General features: G+C 40.1%; 14 protein-coding genes across 14 annotated transcripts; 5 read left to right on the forward strand and 9 right to left on the reverse strand.

Annotated features, from left to right (window-relative positions):
* NESG_02157 (uncharacterized protein) lies at nt 1-1,830 on the forward strand (the record flags this gene model as incomplete). The annotated part of the gene is made up of 1 exon (XM_053049767.1): nt 1-1,830. One exon carries the CDS (start codon nt 1-3, stop codon nt 1,828-1,830), a length of 1,830 nt encoding a protein of 609 aa, XP_052903938.1.
* A 1,160-nt stretch (nt 1,831-2,990) lies between these two features.
* NESG_02158 (uncharacterized protein) lies at nt 2,991-3,167 on the reverse strand (the record flags this gene model as incomplete). Its single annotated transcript, XM_053049768.1, has 1 exon — nt 2,991-3,167. The coding sequence occupies one exon, from the start codon at nt 3,165-3,167 to the stop codon at nt 2,991-2,993; it is 177 nt and encodes a 58-aa protein (XP_052903939.1).
* A 40-nt stretch (nt 3,168-3,207) lies between these two features.
* On the forward strand, nt 3,208-5,796 carry NESG_02159 (uncharacterized protein; the record flags this gene model as incomplete). The annotated part of the gene is made up of 1 exon (XM_053049769.1): nt 3,208-5,796. The coding sequence occupies one exon, from the start codon at nt 3,208-3,210 to the stop codon at nt 5,794-5,796; it is 2,589 nt and encodes an 862-aa protein (XP_052903940.1).
* Nucleotides 5,797-6,044: 248 nt separating this feature from the next.
* On the forward strand, nt 6,045-6,995 carry NESG_02160 (uncharacterized protein; the record flags this gene model as incomplete). The annotated part of the gene is made up of 1 exon (XM_053049770.1): nt 6,045-6,995. One exon carries the CDS (start codon nt 6,045-6,047, stop codon nt 6,993-6,995), a length of 951 nt encoding a protein of 316 aa, XP_052903941.1.
* Nucleotides 6,996-7,249: 254 nt separating this feature from the next.
* NESG_02161 (uncharacterized protein) lies at nt 7,250-7,525 on the forward strand (the record flags this gene model as incomplete). The annotated part of the gene is made up of 1 exon (XM_053049771.1): nt 7,250-7,525. The coding sequence occupies one exon, from the start codon at nt 7,250-7,252 to the stop codon at nt 7,523-7,525; it is 276 nt and encodes a 91-aa protein (XP_052903942.1).
* Nucleotides 7,526-8,421: 896 nt separating this feature from the next.
* On the reverse strand, nt 8,422-8,793 carry NESG_02162 (uncharacterized protein; the record flags this gene model as incomplete). Its single annotated transcript, XM_053049772.1, has 1 exon — nt 8,422-8,793. The coding sequence occupies one exon, from the start codon at nt 8,791-8,793 to the stop codon at nt 8,422-8,424; it is 372 nt and encodes a 123-aa protein (XP_052903943.1).
* Nucleotides 8,794-8,845: 52 nt separating this feature from the next.
* On the reverse strand, nt 8,846-9,214 carry NESG_02163 (uncharacterized protein; the record flags this gene model as incomplete). The annotated part of the gene is made up of 1 exon (XM_053049773.1): nt 8,846-9,214. One exon carries the CDS (start codon nt 9,212-9,214, stop codon nt 8,846-8,848), a length of 369 nt encoding a protein of 122 aa, XP_052903944.1.
* Nucleotides 9,215-9,413: 199 nt separating this feature from the next.
* On the reverse strand, nt 9,414-10,154 carry NESG_02164 (uncharacterized protein; the record flags this gene model as incomplete). Its single annotated transcript, XM_053049774.1, has 1 exon — nt 9,414-10,154. One exon carries the CDS (start codon nt 10,152-10,154, stop codon nt 9,414-9,416), a length of 741 nt encoding a protein of 246 aa, XP_052903945.1.
* A 12-nt stretch (nt 10,155-10,166) lies between these two features.
* Nucleotides 10,167-10,595, reverse strand: NESG_02165 (uncharacterized protein; the record flags this gene model as incomplete). Its single annotated transcript, XM_053049775.1, has 1 exon — nt 10,167-10,595. One exon carries the CDS (start codon nt 10,593-10,595, stop codon nt 10,167-10,169), a length of 429 nt encoding a protein of 142 aa, XP_052903946.1.
* A 53-nt stretch (nt 10,596-10,648) lies between these two features.
* On the reverse strand, nt 10,649-11,170 carry NESG_02166 (uncharacterized protein; the record flags this gene model as incomplete). Its single annotated transcript, XM_053049776.1, has 1 exon — nt 10,649-11,170. The coding sequence occupies one exon, from the start codon at nt 11,168-11,170 to the stop codon at nt 10,649-10,651; it is 522 nt and encodes a 173-aa protein (XP_052903947.1).
* A 681-nt stretch (nt 11,171-11,851) lies between these two features.
* NESG_02167 (uncharacterized protein) lies at nt 11,852-12,652 on the reverse strand (the record flags this gene model as incomplete). Its single annotated transcript, XM_053049777.1, has 1 exon — nt 11,852-12,652. One exon carries the CDS (start codon nt 12,650-12,652, stop codon nt 11,852-11,854), a length of 801 nt encoding a protein of 266 aa, XP_052903948.1.
* A 1,281-nt stretch (nt 12,653-13,933) lies between these two features.
* On the reverse strand, nt 13,934-15,616 carry NESG_02168 (uncharacterized protein; the record flags this gene model as incomplete). The annotated part of the gene is made up of 1 exon (XM_053049778.1): nt 13,934-15,616. One exon carries the CDS (start codon nt 15,614-15,616, stop codon nt 13,934-13,936), a length of 1,683 nt encoding a protein of 560 aa, XP_052903949.1.
* A 6-nt stretch (nt 15,617-15,622) lies between these two features.
* On the reverse strand, nt 15,623-15,940 carry NESG_02169 (uncharacterized protein; the record flags this gene model as incomplete). Its single annotated transcript, XM_053049779.1, has 1 exon — nt 15,623-15,940. The coding sequence occupies one exon, from the start codon at nt 15,938-15,940 to the stop codon at nt 15,623-15,625; it is 318 nt and encodes a 105-aa protein (XP_052903950.1).
* A 58-nt stretch (nt 15,941-15,998) lies between these two features.
* On the forward strand, nt 15,999-17,318 carry NESG_02170 (tubulin beta chain; the record flags this gene model as incomplete). Its single annotated transcript, XM_053049780.1, has 1 exon — nt 15,999-17,318. One exon carries the CDS (start codon nt 15,999-16,001, stop codon nt 17,316-17,318), a length of 1,320 nt encoding a protein of 439 aa, XP_052903951.1.
* Between the last annotated feature and the right edge of the window lie 1,583 nt (nt 17,319-18,901).

Genomic DNA, 18,901 nt, shown 5'->3' on the forward strand with positions numbered 1-18,901 from the left:
ATGTTTAAGTATATTGCAGACATGAAGTTTTTGGCTGGATTCTTGAAGGGAAAGTGCATGCAGTGCCTGGATTCAGACTACAGGAACATTGTTGCTATTTGCTCTTGTGGGGCAGAACTATGCAGAAAGCACGCAGTCTTTCATATCTTTGAAAAACACACTCAGTACCCAATCGAGATAATAAAAGAGAACGAAAAAATGTACGCGCAGATTACAACAAACGACTGTTTCCTGATAGAAGGCTCTCTGGAGGTTCTCAAATGCAAGTGCCTGGCAGCCTGTCTTATAAAAAAGGAAAGTGTATTTCCTCCGTGCATGCATATTTTCAAAGTGTTCAAGGAAATGAACAGAGTTGCAAACCAAATATCCAGGATGACCATAGACTACGAAGAAAGTGAGTGCTGCTTATGCTCTCTGCGCAAAAACAGATGGCTTTGTATTGTGTGCGGTCTTGTTTTCTGCGGTAGACAGAGGTATGATATGAAAGGAAACAGCCATGCATACAAGCACTTTGAAGGAACTGAGCACTCGATCTTTATAAACCTAGATGACTTTGATCCAAGCCACCTGCAGATGGCAGCTTTTTGCTGCTACTGTGGTGTGTTTATAATAGATGAAATTATTTATGAAATATTCAACTGCAGATACATTGGAGTGTCTGGGTGCGGAATATGCCCAGGAAATTCTCTAAACAAATCGAACAAAAAAAACTGCACCATATGCAGCCAGAAAAGCACGTGCATGTCCTTGCTAAAATCCCCAGAGAGATCATCTGGATATGCACTTGCTGTGCTGCATGGAATTTCATACGCTATTTTGAGTGTAGGGTCTATGTGCATTTTCAATAACATGAAAATCAGAGATGCAAACACTGAGTTTAAGAACATGGTGAATGAGATGCTTGCAAAGATGATTTACATGCATGTGTTTGGGAAAAACGAATATATTTTCATTGATCAGATTGAGCATGCGATAAACAGCGAGTTTGTCCGATACGAAGAAGATGCACTTGTAGATGTGGCGAGGTTCTTTCGGAACTGCATGTCCATGCTGAAGAGAAATGAAAGACCTGACTGCGAGGAGAAAAACATCTCAAATCTGTTTTATATTTTGCTGCGGTCATCTATTACATGCAATGTATGCCGGGAGAAGTGGGACCGGTCAGAGAAAGTATGTATTTTGTACTTGAAGCCAAACCAAAGCATCTCTGAGTTTTTCTCCATAAAGCAGTTGGATAAGCTCTGCAAGTGCGGGGCTGCCAATAAAACAGTTACTTCGTGTCTTGCAAATATTCCTAGCATCATAACTATCCGCTTGAAGAAGCCAGGGAATTACATTCTGGGAGAAAATGCAACAAGTACAATAGAAAAGGAGCTGTGCATTCCATACCGTGAGAGTGAGCGAAGAAGCGAACATGCACCACTGTATCCCCAGAGAGTGTTTGAAAACCGCATGGATGAAGAAGAAAACTTGCACGACATTGGAAGTGTGTTTATTTCTGACCTACTACCCCCAGATGTCTTTGAGAAGATGAAGATGTTTTTTGTTAAGAACCAGACCAGGTCTCAGAAGAGGCCAAAGAGTATGTTTCAGCAAGGCAGGAAAGAGTCATTTCTAAGCTACAAGCTCAAAGCAGCTGTAATATACCAGAATAATCCGAGTGGAGGATACTACTTTGCACAGATGCTTGATGAAAGATCTTTTCTGAACAACCACGATGCAGATATAGAAAAAGTGCTGTGGACAACTTTTATTGATGGAAAGATTGACCAGCTGCCTCTATTCAAGGATGATGCCATACTCCTTCTATATGTCAATGCTAATGAATAGGGTTTTTTGAGAAATATGTCAATATCCATTGACAGCACGCAGTGTAAGTGGCTTCTGTGGGTGGTGCGTGCTGGTATCTATTTATCTCACGTGTAATTGTAGATGAATAAATAACTCAAAGATACACAGTGCATAGTAAAATAGAACCCTTGTGTTCTGCACTTTCTTACAGAACTGGTTATAAAACACTAAATTAAATATAGCTGAAACTTATACTTTTTTACTTTGCAGTGTGGAAGACTTTGGGTTTAAAGATTTTTCTAAAAAGAAATTAGCAAAGCCCCATGACAGCCTAGACTCAAAGGATGCACTATCATGGCAAGTGCAATATACGGATGAAAGAAACTTTTTAAGCAGATTTGCACCCGTGAGCAAATAAATACCCAAATATAACCAGAAGTATTCAGAGTATATCCTAAGTAAGCACTTCAGATGGAATATCCATGAGCATATGACTATTCCAAACAAAAACTAACTCCTGTGCTTCTTGTGGGTGAAAAGTGCATTCAGGTTATTTCATAAATTCACATGAAATTAACTTGAATATATAAAGTATAAGCCAAGAAATAACAATTAAAATGGTTTATTTATAGCCAAGCATTTTACATGCAACTGCATAAACAATAAGATATATGTCTGCAGGTAGTATGTAGAATATCTCTCATAGAAGCATAGACATATCTTACACTGTGCTGTATTCTATATGAACTGGTCTTCATTCTTTCCGGCTGTCTTTATTACACAGAAGATTTTCTTCATGTAATTCATGCATGTACCAGAAATCCGCCTAGAGCTATATTTAGTTTAGCTAATAGTAAATAGTATGATAATCTATTCTAACATGAATACAGTCCATTATAACAATGAAATCTAGTCTATTCAGGCGTGTCTCACCCTGATATAAAATGTTTGTCTATGCTGATCACCATATAGCACACAGAATATTCTTATATATACAAAAGCCGTACCAGTCTCTTTTCCATGTATATTGAATGAATTAAAAATGAATACTCTGAAGGAATAATTGCTTCTATGACTGTGCACGTGTACTTTAAGGCCTAATAAAAGTGCGCATAAAGTAGAATGTACAAATATAAATCAGCCTTTGCATAGATCCTGGCCTAACAAGTTCCAAAAATATCCACTCCTTGAATACACTCTCACTCAATTAGAGTAAGCAGAAGAATATTAGAGCCCTTTACAAAAAGAAATCCCTTTTTAATATCTGCATTAACTGTGGCATTCTGTAAGACTACATTCAGGTACTGGTCAATTGCTAGTAGTGTGCCTTCATAGATGCTTCCACAGTGTGTTTTAACAGAAACAGGTGAATGCATAAATTCAGAAATCTGTTCCATTGAAATTTTTTTATATTGCATGGATAGAATATATACTTCATACCGGCAGAATAAAAAGGGCGAGATCTTTAAAATACCCTCGCAGATCTATCTAAGCAGAAATCTTCCTTGTGGGTTCGGGTGCTGCGGAAATATAAATCCAAGGATCCAGGAGTCCCTTCAGCACTCATCTACGTTCTATATTGTGTCTGATGAGTTTCTAAATGACTTTGTTTCCTTCATAGAGACAAAAAGCATTAGAAATGTCATTCTAACCAGGACAGCACTCTTGGAGATAAAGAAAAAGTACATGAACACGCATAGAAGGCTAGAGATGGCAATAGACAGGTACAATCTTTTTGTTCTTGAAGATATCTACAGCGAGGACATCTATACGTATAACAAGGAAAGAAAGTCTGCAGTGGACTGCTCATACTATGAGATGATCAGCATGTGGTATGGCGAGCACATCAAAGAGTGCACATTCATGGCAGTTCATTCCCAGAAAGAAGTTCCTTCAGAGTATCCAGAGGGACTATTTCTATCTACACAGTTTAGCACACACTTACCAGAGATTTCCATTAGAGAAATGTTTCCAACAGATGAAAAGTACAATATGCCGTATATGAGCATGGAGGAGGTCGCTGAATTGAAGGACAGAATTGAGGTTGGTTTCATCTCCATAGAGGACAGAGACTCAGGCGGAGTACTCCTCTGCAACATTGAAGGACACCAAATCCGAATAGAAGTTCCAAGAGAGCATCTTAACAGAGCAATTGACAGAGATTATGTAATAGTTGAAGTACTTAAGGAGGCAGGAGACGTATACATAGGCCGAGTGGTTAGCGTGGAGAGAAGAAATAGAAAACCCTTCCCATGCAGAATAATAAAGACACTCGATGAGAGTATGTCGCATGTTCTCCTTGAGCCAGAGATGAACAATCTTCCAAATGTCATATGCCAACTGACAGCGCGCTCAGACAGCACACAGCATAATATCCCAGATATTATGGCCAGACTAGAAAAAAGTGTTCTGTTAGTAGTAGTAGAAGAGTGGTACGAAAATGAAAAATATCCCATTGGATATATAATAAAGGAGACCGGAGAGAAGGAAAGCATTGAGGCAGAGACAGCAGCCCTTCTTGCACACCATGCTATTCTGGACCAGGCATTTGAGGAAGCAGCACAGGCTGAGTTACCCTCTGAAAACTGGCAGATAACCCAGGAGGACTTGGCAGAAAGAGAGGATCTTCGGGACTATCCTATTGCAAGTATAGACCCAGAAGGGTGCATAGACATAGACGATGCTCTGCATGCAAAGTACAACACAGACGGCACCATTGATGTGGGTGTGCATATAGCAGATGTCACGCACTTTGTAAAGGAAGACAGTCACTTGGACCGAGAGGGAAGAATCAGAGGATGCACTACGTATCTGCCAAATAGAAGAATAGACATGCTTCCACCTCTTCTGGGAACAAATCTGTGCTCTCTTCATGAAAATGTGGACAGACTTGCATTTTCTGTTGTTTGGAAGGTTCGCCTGGCCCAGGATAAAGTGGTTTTCCTTGACAGGCGATTTGTCAAATCGATTATTCGCTCAAAGGTGTCATTTACATACGACCAGGCCTCTGCAGTTCTTAAGACAGGGCAGTACAGTTCCCAGGAGATTCTGAACTCCGTCCAACTTCTTAAGAAAATCTCTGTTCTTCTGAAGAAGAGTAGACTGGAGACTGGCGCATTTGTGATACACTCAGATGAGTGCAGAATATCAGCAAGAAATGACAAGTACTTTAAAGACATACTGCGAAATCCTGCAGAGCACATTATTACAGAAGACAGCCATACAGAAGAGTATGATACGCACTCTCTTGTGGAAGAGTTCATGTTGCTGGCAAACCAGCACGTGGCCACCTTCATATCTAGCGTGTACCCAAAGGAGTCTCTAATAAGAATCCACCCAAGGCCATCGACTGCAGCATTCAAGGAACTGGAGACAGCTCTCTCCAGGCACACGCGCACACAAGTGGTGCTAGATCCGCAGCAGCCCTCAGTGCTTTCCAACACACTAAAGGCATACTCAACAACAGATGAGCTGAAGAGCACAATTGGAGCATGGGCGACAAAGTGCATGACCCAGGCAGTCTACTCTCCCTCCTCCATCGGGTGCAAGCTTCACTATGGGCTGGCAATGGAAAACTACACGCACTTTACATCCCCGATCAGAAGATACGCAGATGTAATTGTGCACAGGATATTATACAGCGCAATTCACCGCGAGAAATACTCCCCTATCACGGAAACACGTCTGGAAAGAATCTGCGACTCGGTTAACAGATCATACAGAAATGCAAAGATGGTTGCCCGGCATGCGAACCAGCTGTACGTGCGGTATCTTATCATGAACCAAATGGTTACTGTTGTAATTGTGGGGATATCTTCTGCAAAGGTAGAGGTGTATCTTCCATACTACGGAATAAACGGGATTCTGTGTCTTCCAGAGTCTCTTGCTGTTGTGGACGGGTGCATATCTGATGGGCGAAATATGAGAATAAGCGTGTTCTCCTCTGTAAAGGCAGTTCTTGTGCCAGAAGTTCGAAAAGTGTTTGCCTTCAATCTTGCAGCTTAAGTAGAAATAAATGGATACGGAACACTAGGAAAAATTTATATAGCTTATAAGTACTTTTGCCTGCTAAATGCATAGCACTTTCTCCTGCTACTGCAAGAAATATTTTGGAAAATATGCTTAAGGAAACGAAAGTCAAATTACAGTAGATCAGTAATATTTTATAATTGAAGTCTTTGGTAAAGAACGAAAAATTTTGGAGAAATTTTAACTATAAATTGAAAAAAATTTGCATATTCTTAACCCTTGCAATGGCAGTAAGAAAGACACAAAACAAGAAAGAAGAAACAAATATTAAGAAACAGGAGGAGACTCATGCAGAGGAAGCTTCTAAGACAGTAGACTCCGAGGAGCAGACTGTGTCCGAGAACACCAGCAACGACTCAGCAGAAGACGCAACTGAGTCCCCAACTGAAACCGGATCCGAAGAGGAGCAAGAGTCGGGCTCTGGATCCGAGGAAGAGTCTGAGGAGTCTGTTAAGGAAGAGAAGAAGGAGGAGCCAGAAGAGACCAAGGATGAGAGAACAATCTTCATCAAGGGACTTAACTTCAGCGCCACAGAAGACGAATTAAAGGAGCTGTTCGGCCAGTTCGGAGAAATCGTCGAGGTGAGAATCCCAAGAAGCAGAGATGGGCCAGGCGGCAAAGGCTTTGGATACGTTGAGTTTGAGAGCAAGGAGGCATGCGAGAAGAGCAGAAGCTTAAACGGAACCGACTACAATGGAAGAACCATCGTTGTAGACATGGCCAGATCTGGACAGAAGGGAGGAGCTGCAGGAACAGAAGGCAGAGTTTTCAACAAGACAGACGACAACACAGTTTTCCTAGGAAATATTCCATTTGACGTCGACCACGACGATCTATTAGCCCACCTAAAGACATACGCAGAGGTAACCCAGATCAGAATCCCAGAGGACAGAGAGACCGGAAGACCAAAAGGATTTGCATTTGCATCCTGCGAGACACCTGAGGAGGCACGTAAACTTATTAACTCAAACATAACTTACATGGATAGAGCAATCAGAGCTCAGCCCTCAGAGAGAAAGAACAACTCAGCACCAAGAGGCGGAAACTCATTTGGAAGAAGAGACAACAACTCATTTGGAAGAAGGGACAACTCTGACAGATCATCTGGCTTTGGAAACAAGAGAGCATGGTCATCTGAGAACAGCAGCAACAAGAAACATGTGAAATTTGAATAAATAATCGCATCTATTTATTTTCTGGACGTAAGATATTCTTTTTTGTGCCTGCTTTTTCAAGCGAAAGAATAATTGGAATGGCGATAACTGTTACAGCGGTTAGCACTGAGGAAAGTATGCAGAGAACGCTCTGGGCTCTCTCTTGCAGCTGAAAATTTTTCATGTTTTATTCGGTACTTGCATATTTATTCATTGGCATAATTTAAAACAGGGACCTAACCATCTTCTAATCCCAAAAAGCACAGCTAGGCATCATGGCGGCATTAAAGTCAATGGGTGTGTATCTTTTCTGGGTGTTCCAGGCGTTCTTCTTTGGCGCTCTATCTTATTGTGTGTGGTCATTTCTAAACACGGATCCTACAAAGACCTTGAGATATAGGGGGTGCAAGTCAAACGCGTCCAGAGAAAACTACAATTACTCGCTGCACAAATTCATGCAGACGCTAGACAAACAGCATATAGGCGTGAGCATTGATACTGCTGAAGACTACATGACATCTGATATGTGGGTTTCAGAGACAGAGCATTAGTGTTGATGCATGCACTGTGTACACAAATAATAAAGAGGTGCAAAATCACATTTAGTCTTCATTTTCTTGATATACTAGCCATAAGAATGCTATTATATAGAAGCCTTTTATATATGAAAGCTACAGGTAATCTTTTTAAGTAGCATTCAATATTCTAAATACTTTTATTTTGGAGAAGCTGGAGCACATTCTTATGCTAATGATAAATTGAGTAAATATAATTGCATAATAGGGAATTCCAGATAATCACGCGTGATCACTCAAAAATATATTAAGAGTGCATATGAAAACTAGTAGTTCAGTTTTGTTTTGGCAGAGAATTAATATTAATAAACCCCCTAGGCCATATATAAGAAAATATCCAAATATTTCTATCTTGCTGGGAGTTTAGTGGCACTGAAAAATACTCAGCATAGACTGTATAGGTATGCTATACAGCAATAGCCTATATGCATTCTCAATTTATGCAGTGGCATATGCTAGAAAATGCACTCAGCAGCAAAGAGTATTTTCATACATACAAGATGGCTTCTTATAATAAAATAATTAAGAGGTTACACCAATCATACTAAGTAAATGCATCTGTATCTTGTCACAGCTATAATCTTTGCTAAATTTTCTACAGACATAAAAATATACACAGACGTACAAATATACACATAACATAGAATAAGAATTAGAATCTGCACTGCATGCAAATATAACCTGAATTATGCTCTAGTATAGAAGCAATAACTACACTAATTTTATATAGCACTTTTACATAGCACTTTTATACAACATCTCAATGAAAATATTATTCTATTTTATTCCTTGCAATGCACACATATAGACATATTTCTATTTAATACAAGAATTTATTTGGCATAATAATCAGCATACAGAGTCTTATTTGATCAGCTCTTATTTATATAGCTTGTACTTATGGATATCTCTTGAAGAAGCACGCATGAGTCTAGAAGTTCGTCTATTGGCATCTCACTTGGCTTCTCCTTAGTAGCCTCGCTCTCAAAGGCAAATTCAGGAAGGCCTTCATGATAGAGTGATGCACCTCTGCCTTTGTATATCTGCATTATCTTATTATACAGCGCGCAGTACTCTTCTAAAAATTCCATTGTTCCTAGCTTGGCCACTAAAGAAACAAAGGCATTTTTAATTTCCTCATTTTTGTTGATGTGCAAATCAAAGGAGATGCTTCCCAATACCTCAAGATCTGCCATGTCAGACTTTTCTCTTTCTTTAGTATAGAGAGGCAGTGCCTTAAGCATTATTGTGTTTACTCCTTTTCCTTATATGCATTCTAATGTTTGTTGATCTCAGTTACTTTGGTTGTTTTTGAAACTGAACCTTTTTCCAAAACTCAATAGCCTCCAGAGTTCTGTACATTTCTTCGCTGAAAGTGCTTCTTCTAACAGACTTGGCATGCAGCCGCGCTCTTGGGATTCGCTCCAGAGTGCACACCACGTGCACTGGGTAGTTCTTCTCAATGCTCTCGTCAATTTCCTTCAGAAGCACTGGATGATTTGTTTGTATTTGAATTCCTGAAAAGGAGTCAAAGAGAATTGCACTGCTTCTAGTCCGCCGAATTATCTTTCCTGTCAATGCCACCTCCCTAATTCCATTTAGGTCTCGCAGCTGCCCCTTTCGCAGTATGCGCCTCACCAAAAAAGACGGAAGTGTAAGAATCATGTAGAATAAAAATATAATTTATTTATGCATTGCATAAGCATATCCCCTCTTTTGCAAAGACTGGGTATTTGCATGCATACAATCCTGCACCAAGACATCACAGTATAAATAGAGCTTAAATTTAGTGCAGCAGTTTTTATGAATTTCCTCTCTCTAAAATGCAGATACAAGATGTTACGCGTAGCTCTGCAGATTTGGGTTATATTCTATCTACACTTATTTCATCTGAGTTCACTTTCAATACGTATTGCAGGCCATTTGGTGTTTTAGGCCTTACCATTCGCATCATGTGCACACCTGGAATTGGTGTTTTTTCTATGTAAAATGCAGTTGGCATGCAGCTGTCCCATGAATTGTTGTGCACTGTTGACCTGGGCGTGTCTTTTTTGGAGAACCTCTGGGTGGCAATGTATGTGTTTAGGTTGTATTTGCTGCTTTCTGTCTCTTCATCCTCTATTGCGCAATATGCACTGAAGGCACTATTTGCAAACATTCCGCCCAAGAGCCTCTTAGCCAATGAACTGTTTGAATATCCAGGCCTTACATTTGTTATAACTATGCTCTTTACACTGTGCGTGATATACATCATCTTTAAATGCTTTACCAGCTCAAGACAGCTCTTTGTGTCTTCTTGATGGTCTGCAGTGGTCAGATCATCTAGCTTATTAATTATAAGAAGCTTTATCTTGTGGGTTTCTATGAAGTTATGTATTTCTTTTGTTTGCAGCTTATTCACTAATAAATAGATGTTTAGCACTTTGCAAATATGCATGCTATTTAAGTCAATGTGCATTAATTCAGCTCTCTTAGTGCATGTTCTTTTGCAAGACTCTATCCACAGCGAGTTTGTGCTCTTTGCTATATAAAAACAAAACTCAGCACTTCCTGAATTCTTTTCTCCATAAAGCTCTGAAATAATAGGAAGTCTTTCAATGTCCATGCATATAAAATTTTATTCTTTGCGTATTTTTTCTTCTCTTCTAAAGAAGCCTTCTAGCTTTGGAAATGCCAAGAAAGCTGTGATAGTAGTTAAGACTATTGCCCCACACATAGCGATGATCTTTTCTGGCACGCCGTTGTAGACTGTATCTGAGTGCAGAATTATTCTGTATCCGGCTGGATATACAATACTCTTATCTCTGTATATTGTTGGGAATGCAGTCTGCACTGCTCCTGTTATGTACACACACTCGCTGGTTTCGTCTATTTCTATTTCTTCATCAGTGCCTAGATAGGATATCTTCCATCTGCTGCCTGTGCAGTTCACATTAAGGTCTGTCTCATTACACACAACCCTTTTTACTCCTGCTGTGTGATAGTTGTCCGCTGCTACACTGCACAGAGAGATACAAACTGCAAGAAGGATCAATAATCGAGCCATTTTATTGAAAGACGAATATTGAATGTTTAATAAATATGTTAATTAAAGACAATTTATTCGTAACCAGGTGTTATTTGCCTAACTCCTGTTCCGTGCCCTGCCTGTGTTGCTCCTTTGTTTGTGCCCATCTGAACGCTTATTATTTTCTTACCCATCTCTAGCTGCTCTGGAGTGAACTCTCGCACATTTGGATTTGCAAGCTTAGGCCCAATGATTTTGAATTTGGAGTTTGGGAATCTTTTTTTAAGATTTCTGCTAAGAGAGTAAAGACATATTGCAACCTGTTTTGGGTTTCTCTTCTCCTCGTGCACTAAGTCAACTGTCTGGAATAGCTCGCTGTCAAGCACTCCTATCTCCTTGGCTGCTCTCAAAAATAAATCAATGTTCTCCATTCTTTTAAATACAATAGAGGATGGCTTGGCTTTGCACTTGTTTGGTATAAATGCATTTATCAAATCGCAAAGAACTATTCCATCCGCCAGCAGATCCATCAAATTGTCTGTCTTCTCGTTTATCTTCAGAGAAAGAATGCCCTTGATCCATGTAAGAAGCTCAACTTCGCTTGACCTATGCATATAACAAAGAAAAAAATAGAATATTTATACGATAAAATGCCAAGGATATTGTTTATTAAATATCGAAATGACATTAAAATAGTTTTGCGCTTGAACAGCGTCTTTAGAAGTGAGATCTTCTTCGTACATGCTGACTTCTAATATATAAGAATCTGCGGCCCACCAAATGAACCTTCATTCCATAATGCGTCTTGTTGAGCTAATTAATTTTTCTTCTCACAGTATAAAAAATGTCGTCATAAGAATTCTAGCTACTATTATTCAATCTGTGGAACTCGGGTGGTATGGCCTTTCTACTAATATTAAGTGTATTATGCACTGCACAGAAGAATAAAGTGAATTCAGGTTATATGAGGTTCACTTTCTGGTACTTTGAAGCCTTTTTGCGTTCCTTGTATCTATGCTTTTGCAATTATAAGAGCTAAGTTACTTTTCTTTGAATTACAGCACAGCCCTGCATAGTTGCCTATTGGGCTATCATGCTTGCACACATGTATAAATACACTATTAATAGCTAGATTAGTAGATCCTCTTGTATAGAATTGACTATATTCTGCACTGCGTACATGTGGCGTAAAATAAAATAAAAGCTGTAGCACAGAAGGTTTGATTTATTCAACTATTAAGAAGACTATTATATGAATACGCATATAGACAGTTTTCAGCAACTAAATGCTCTTATTAAACAGTTGAAAATGCAGCTGAAAAATAGCGAAAGAAGCCAAAGTAAAGATTTAGCACTGACCCGACATATCCTGTAATAGCTACTAGCGCCAACCCAAGCATTATAGCATGCATAGCATGCATAAAATAGCTTTCATTTTCTTTTTTCCTTGTGTGAATTATTTGTAGAAGAGTTATTATTTCAAACCCACCATATACATAGAAGATTAGTATGTTCATTGCTAGCAGAAGTGGAGCATCCAGGATTTTTGGCGCAATAAATCTCAATATTTGCTTGCTATACATGATATAGAAATTGCTTGCCAGAACAGCAAGCATAACCGTTCCTGTCAAAAGCGATATGAATGTTACAAGCTTTTTGTTTTTATATACCTGCCGGGCCAAAATTGTATTTACCATTGCATAGTAGAGAACTAGGAAAAATGGCAGGATTATAAGCGTGCTCTTTAGAAGATGGCATGAACCACTAGCTCCTTTCAAGCCCCACTTGGCAATGCTTGTTGCTGATTCTACTTTTTTCTCTATAGATAAACCTATGGTGTCAAACACGCTGGCTCCTGCTAGCAAAGTGTCCTGAATTAATACATTTGATCCTATTGAGCTTACAATGCTATTTACTACATGTGATTTTTTTGCATATTCAATAAATGGCTCTACTATAACATTCTCTATATATGGGTCTATTGTTTTCTTTGCTACGCTTTTTATTACAACATCTTGGATCTTATACACTCCGTATTTAACTAACGAAGCCACCACTGAAATATGTGCAGGCCATGATCTTAATATGCTATCCATTTCCCTAGGGGAAGCAGAGCAGTTGTTTTATTGATTCTTTTTGCCCAACTTCCAATTAAAAAAGACCTTTAAGCTGGTGTGCTTTTTTCTCTTAAAGCTAGCCTAAATGGCTTGTAGCATGGAAAAAGAGAATATGCATTTGGCAATGAAACATCAACAGCAACATGTATATAGCCTGATACACAGAACAGAAGGTTCTAATATATATTATACATGCCAATGTATAATAAACATGCCAAAGTGATAAGAATGAATTAAGGCATGCTAAAGCTTGCACTACGCTCTATGCATAAAAGTGTTTTAGTATAAGAATTACTTTGAGCGTGTAAAAAAAAGATATTTTGCCATTGTGTTTATTAGTTATATGCACACCATTATTATCACAATGTGGGCCTGCGCCCGGGTATATTATTACAGTAATTATGTTGCGGGAGAGATCCTGTCGCTAGCTGTTTGAGCTATAATAGAACTTTGGTATTCTTATGCATAGCATAAATAGTTCTACTCAAATGCTAGAAGAGGGATATCCCTCAAGGAGCTCTGATGTTTCTGCATAGGGCTTCTTAAATAGTTTGAAAATCAGATGTATCATCTTTTAAATGGTCTATTTTGCAGCCCGAAACATACCTTGTATGTAGGAAAATTGATCTACTACCGTCTGTTTTGTATGTCCATCTGTCTGCGTAAGCCTTTCTAGATGAAACAGAAGCTGTGTGGCCTGTTTATGCTGCGTGCGTTCCATGCGCAGTGAGCAGGATTTTCCAGCATGCCAATTCACATATGGCCCGCAGTGTGTATATAAACTTAGTTACACTAAACTAAATTATAATTCATTTCTTGTTCTCTATTTATAGATCTCTAGCTTACAGTTAGTACACATTATTCTTATATAAATTGAGATAAAAGATAAGAGTATCGCACGGAGTGTCAATACAGCCCAACCACTACGATTGCTGTCATGTAAACAAGCAGAGCCCCTATAGCATACTTAATAATCCAGCCAAAACTTGAAAGTCAATAGCCAATATTATTCTAATTTTCTGAACTAAGTAAAGGGCTTCATGCTACCAAGACAAAGAAAACCAACATCTATATTTCAGAAATAAAGTAGCTACCACTTGGGCTATGCCTCTAGATTAAAGAATAGCCTGCAGGCTTCCAAAACATGCTCTTGAAACTATAAATAGATGGCACTTATGTTCTTTATTTAAACACCTTACTCTAAAAATCTCTAGACATAGAATAGCACTTGCCTTTATGCATGGCTAGAGCACGGCGTATTCAACCTCTTTTTGTCTTCTGAAATTTGGCTTTGGGTTGGGGAGATGGAAAGGATAAGCAGAAGAAAAGCATACTTCTAAATAAAACCATGAAACATACTAAACCTGCCGTTCCTGCACTTGTGCTATGCCTATATAAACAAGAAATAAGCACGGCCCACACAGCCACATATATTCCTATTTTTCGATCCCCCCTAGTAGAGTTTCCCAATACATTTCGTACTCCTGTAATAACTTCAATAATCTCCTGCATTCTTCCATCTGTAAAGTTGTTGTTGACATACCTTTTCCCGCTGCTTATCGCATCCTGGATCAGGCCCTTTATGGTTCGCACGCCGTGCTCTGTCAGGTCGTTCTTCAGCGCTATGGTTCCTGTGTATTGCATGGAGAGCATGTTTGCATTGCTATTCCAGAGCTGGCCAAACTTTTTAACTGAGCTCTCGCTTAAATAGTCGTCGATGTCAAGAATGTCTCCGTTTTTTAAAATCCCGGTGAGCCCAAGCAGCTCTACTAGCCGAATCTTCGCAAGCTGCGATTGGACCACGTTTGTTCGGTCTAAGCAGTCAACGCAGTTTGTTCTTGCTATGCATCGATTCGATAGCACCTCCTTTAGGCTTTTCTTGAACTCTTTCTTTTCCTCTGAGTTTTTCACCATCTTATGGTAGTCTACTGCTAGATACATGCATCCTGTCTCCTTTAGAGAGGCTATAAATTTGCTGTTCAGCTCTCTCTCATGGCCTTTAGTGTCTAGCAAAGTGACAAAGAAATATCTTCCATACCTTCTTTGCAAAACACTCAAGTGCTTTGAGAACAAATGTCTGCTTAGGTCTGAGCTTCCCATTTTAATGGGTGGCTTATACGACAAATCGATTTTTTGCTCCCAGGACAAAGGAATAGACCCTCTGCACTGCAGAAACTCATAAGAATTCTCTTCTGTCTCTGCAATCAGCAGTGTTTCTACTGTGTTGGCAGCATCCCCATTTGGGTCTGAGCCCCTCGCATAATAGCGGGTTCCTGCATTTCTCCAGGATCTTCTACTTATAAGAGTGCACTCCAGATTTACTTCTCCAGAAAGACTTGCCTGCCCAAAGAATCCTTGGATGAGCTCCACCCCAAACTCGCACGCCTTGGGGTTGTTCTGCCTAAATTTTGAGAGCGGTATGAAGTTGTAAATAAAATCCGTGTTCTCCTTTAGAAGAGACCCAACGTTTCCTAGCGGATACTCTGAGAAGAACAGGCCAGGCATCTTAAAAAACTCATTGAACACCTCTTTCATCTGCGGGTCATCCAGCCCATCTATGCATATGCTCCCGCACTCAAGCACCTCGTATACATCCTTTCCTTTTAGCTTTCCAGCCACTCTTCTTTCTTTTATATAGACTAAATAGGTGCCGTCATTAATGTCTATTTCGCCAAAGATCCCGAAAAACGGCTTCTTTACTCCAGACTTTTCATCACTTACTGTGGGAACAGGCGTGTTGCTTATGCTTTTTGCCTTTTCTCGCACAGTCATCCCTCTGCTTCTTCCTGCGCTCTGTCTTTTTCCCTTACTATGGTGTCTTTTCTTAATTTCTTGCACTATCTTGGTCCCCTCGACTGAGTCTTCATTCCCGTCTTTTCTAACCGATGTTAGCTCCACCGCGTCTTGCTTCTCTTCTATGTATTGAGTGACTAGGCCCCGCATAACAAATTAAAATTCAAATCGATTAAATTCTCCCTGTAAAACCTTCTGTCTAAACATGCTTGCTGCTTCTTGTATCTCCTGCACTTCATTCTCCTCGCTTGCAAAAACACACATGACCTTGTATCCGTTCTCCAGAAGTACCCCGCTTACCTTTCTTCCATTGTACTCTACTATTTTGATAAATAGATCCTTCTTTGCACCCCTCGTTCCATAGTCCATTATCTCCACAGCTGAGTGCACGAGCATTCTGTTTATTCCCTCTGTCTCGGACTCGTAGAGCAGATCGTTCCTATGGCTGTATACTGCAGTGTATAAAGATGGCATGATTGGTCCTCTCTATTTTTTATTTATTATTTTCTCATAAATTCACCCCTGCTAATAGATGAGGGAAATCGTACATTTGCAAACAGGCCAGTGTGGTAATCAAATCGGATCCAAATTCTGGGAGGTAATAAGTGAAGAGCATGGAATAAACGGCGAAGGGGCATACGTGGGAACCAACTCATATCAGCTGGACAGGGCGTCTGTCTACTACAATGAATCATCAAGCGGAAAGTATGTGCCTAGAGCAGTTTTAGTGGACCTGGAGCCAGGCACAATGGAGGTAATCAAGGAGAGCGCGTACGGGAAGCTGTACAGACCAGACAACTTCATCCACGGACAGTCAGGGGCAGGAAACAACTGGGCAAAGGGCCACTACACAGAAGGGGCAGAGCTAGTTGACTCTGTGATGGACGTAATCAGGAAAGAGGCCGAGAACTGCGACTGCCTGCAGGGATTCCAGGTCACGCACTCGCTTGGTGGAGGAACCGGAGCAGGTATGGGAACCCTTCTTATCAGCAAGATAAGAGAGGAGTATCCCGAAAGAATGATGTGCACGTTCAGTGTGGTACCATCTCCTAAGGTAAGCGACACTGTTGTTGAGCCGTACAACGCAACGCTCAGTATTCACCAGCTGGTGGAAAACAGTGATGAAACATTCTGTATTGACAATGAGGCGCTATACGACATCTGCTTCAACACTCTGAAGCTCTCAAACCCTGGGTACAGCGACCTAAACAGGTTGGTGTCTGTGGTGATGAGCGGAATTACAACAACACTTCGATTCCCAGGGCAACTCAACGCTGATCTAAGAAAGCTTGCTGTTAACATGATCCCATTCCCAAGGCTGCACTTCTTCATGGTAGGATTTGCGCCTCTGACTGCACAGGGCTCTACCGCATACAGAGCCGTCTCAGTTTCCGACCTGACCCAGCAGATGTTCAGCCCAAAGAACATGATGGCAGCTTGCGACCCCACAAAGGGAAGATACTTGACAGTTGCTGCAATGTTCAGAGGAAAAATGTCGATGAAAGATGTTGACGAGCAGATGCTCAGTATACAGAGAAAGAACTTCGCAAACTTTGTGGAGTGGATTCCTCACAATGTAAAAACCTCTGTGTGTGATATTTCTCCCACCGGCCTTGACATGTCATCAACCTTCATTGGTAACAGCACAGCAATTCAGGAGCTGTTCAAGCGAATCAGTGACCAGTTCAGTCTTATGTTCCGAAAGAAGGCTTTCCTTCACTGGTACACAGGAGAAGGTATGGATGAAATGGAGTTTACTGAGGCTGAGTCAAATATGAACGATTTATACAGTGAGTACCAGCAGTATCAGGATGCAACTGTAGATGAAGAGGACTATGGTGTTCACGCATAGGCTGAATCTTAGTCTTTAATCTAATAAATCTATTTACTGTTATTATTCTACAGCTCCTATATTTGAAAATAACTTATGCGAGTGTGTTTTTTGTAGACCATACCTTTTGTATTGGTGGTATATAATGCAGCAAGTAGAATGTGCTCTTAAGAAAATTATATGCTAAATTAGATATATTTAAAATTAGTATTCGTGTGGCTGCAATATACCACTAAATCCTATGCAGACAAATAAGAAGATTTTAAAATAAAGACCTTTTAATAACATATTGCAACACATTGACTATGCCTAAGCACCCTTTGGAGTACTTATCCTCTATGACTTCTAATTTCAATGCTATTTTGGATATCTCTCCTACTTACTCAAGTACTCTAGTGCAGCTTTCTATTAAGAAAATCTAAGCCTTTTATGATTTAAAGGTACGCTACTATTTCTAATAGCCCCCTTTCTCCACACTCCTATACATAACAAATGAGTATTTAATTTTAAAACTAGTATATAGACAATCTCTATTTAGAATTTTCTTCCTGATGTAAAGTGGGCTTTGCAAATAAAGACTAGCTAAAAGATACTTAAATTTAAAACTAGAGGCTATTATGATATAACGTGTGAGTATAAAATTATACATTTATCCCGTACTCTCTGTCTCTAATCTACCTCTTCTGTACTATGTCTTCATTCTTCTGTCTATGTCTTCTTATTATCCTTTCTTCTACATCTTTGCAAAAATAAACTCTACAATATTCGCACTACCACTGCTGTTCAGAAGGGTTTGTTTCTTCTAAAAAAAAGATAAAGACACACAAAAATCAGAAAACTGCACTTTTTGAAGAACCACTCTCAGCAAACACTCAGCGCAATGTAGAAAGCTGAATAAACTCCGCATCACACGCCAGCCACATAAAGAACAAAAAGGCTCGGCTCAGACATGAAAACCTATGCGTACACCAGCACAGAACTATACACACATACCACACATGATATACATACACGTATACACATACTATACACATACTACACATATGCAATATGTATGCTGATAGAGACACATCAGAAGTAGACAAGAATGTATTCCTCAAGCATGCTATGCAAGTGCCAAGACACAAGCTGTCTACCTCACCTACCCATCTGCACACACCTCCCTACATCAGCAGGTCTTCCTCCAGTGCCTGCTGCACATGCCTTGTACACACTCTCCCACTATATTAATTTTTCGTCATATGGCCCTCTGAGGTGCGCAATTTGCACATAGGCCAGGCTATAGACCGCAATTAAGTAAACAGACAGCAGAACACAGTCTAGAGCGCAATTAGAAGGGCCCAATGCACATATTTCCAAATTTGATCATTTTTTGGGGGTATTTAAGGGGCACACACTCTGCATTTCAGAACACCAGGAGAGCTGCATCTGTCTCACGGCGCAGTGCAGAGAAGAGGGCTGGCTAGGAGGTGGCAGGAGCAAGCCGGCACTAACCCTGCCGGTGGGTCGTCCACTATTATCATTCCCTTCGGGGTAGCCTATAAGGCCATATGGAGTAGCTTGGATGCCAACTTTGTCATTAGGAAATTCCGCGCATGTTCTTT

This window comes from Nematocida ausubeli (genome assembly GCF_000738915.1).
Source record: "Nematocida ausubeli strain ERTm6 chromosome Unknown supercont2.5, whole genome shotgun sequence".
Classification (NCBI taxonomy): domain Eukaryota; kingdom Fungi; phylum Microsporidia; genus Nematocida; species Nematocida ausubeli.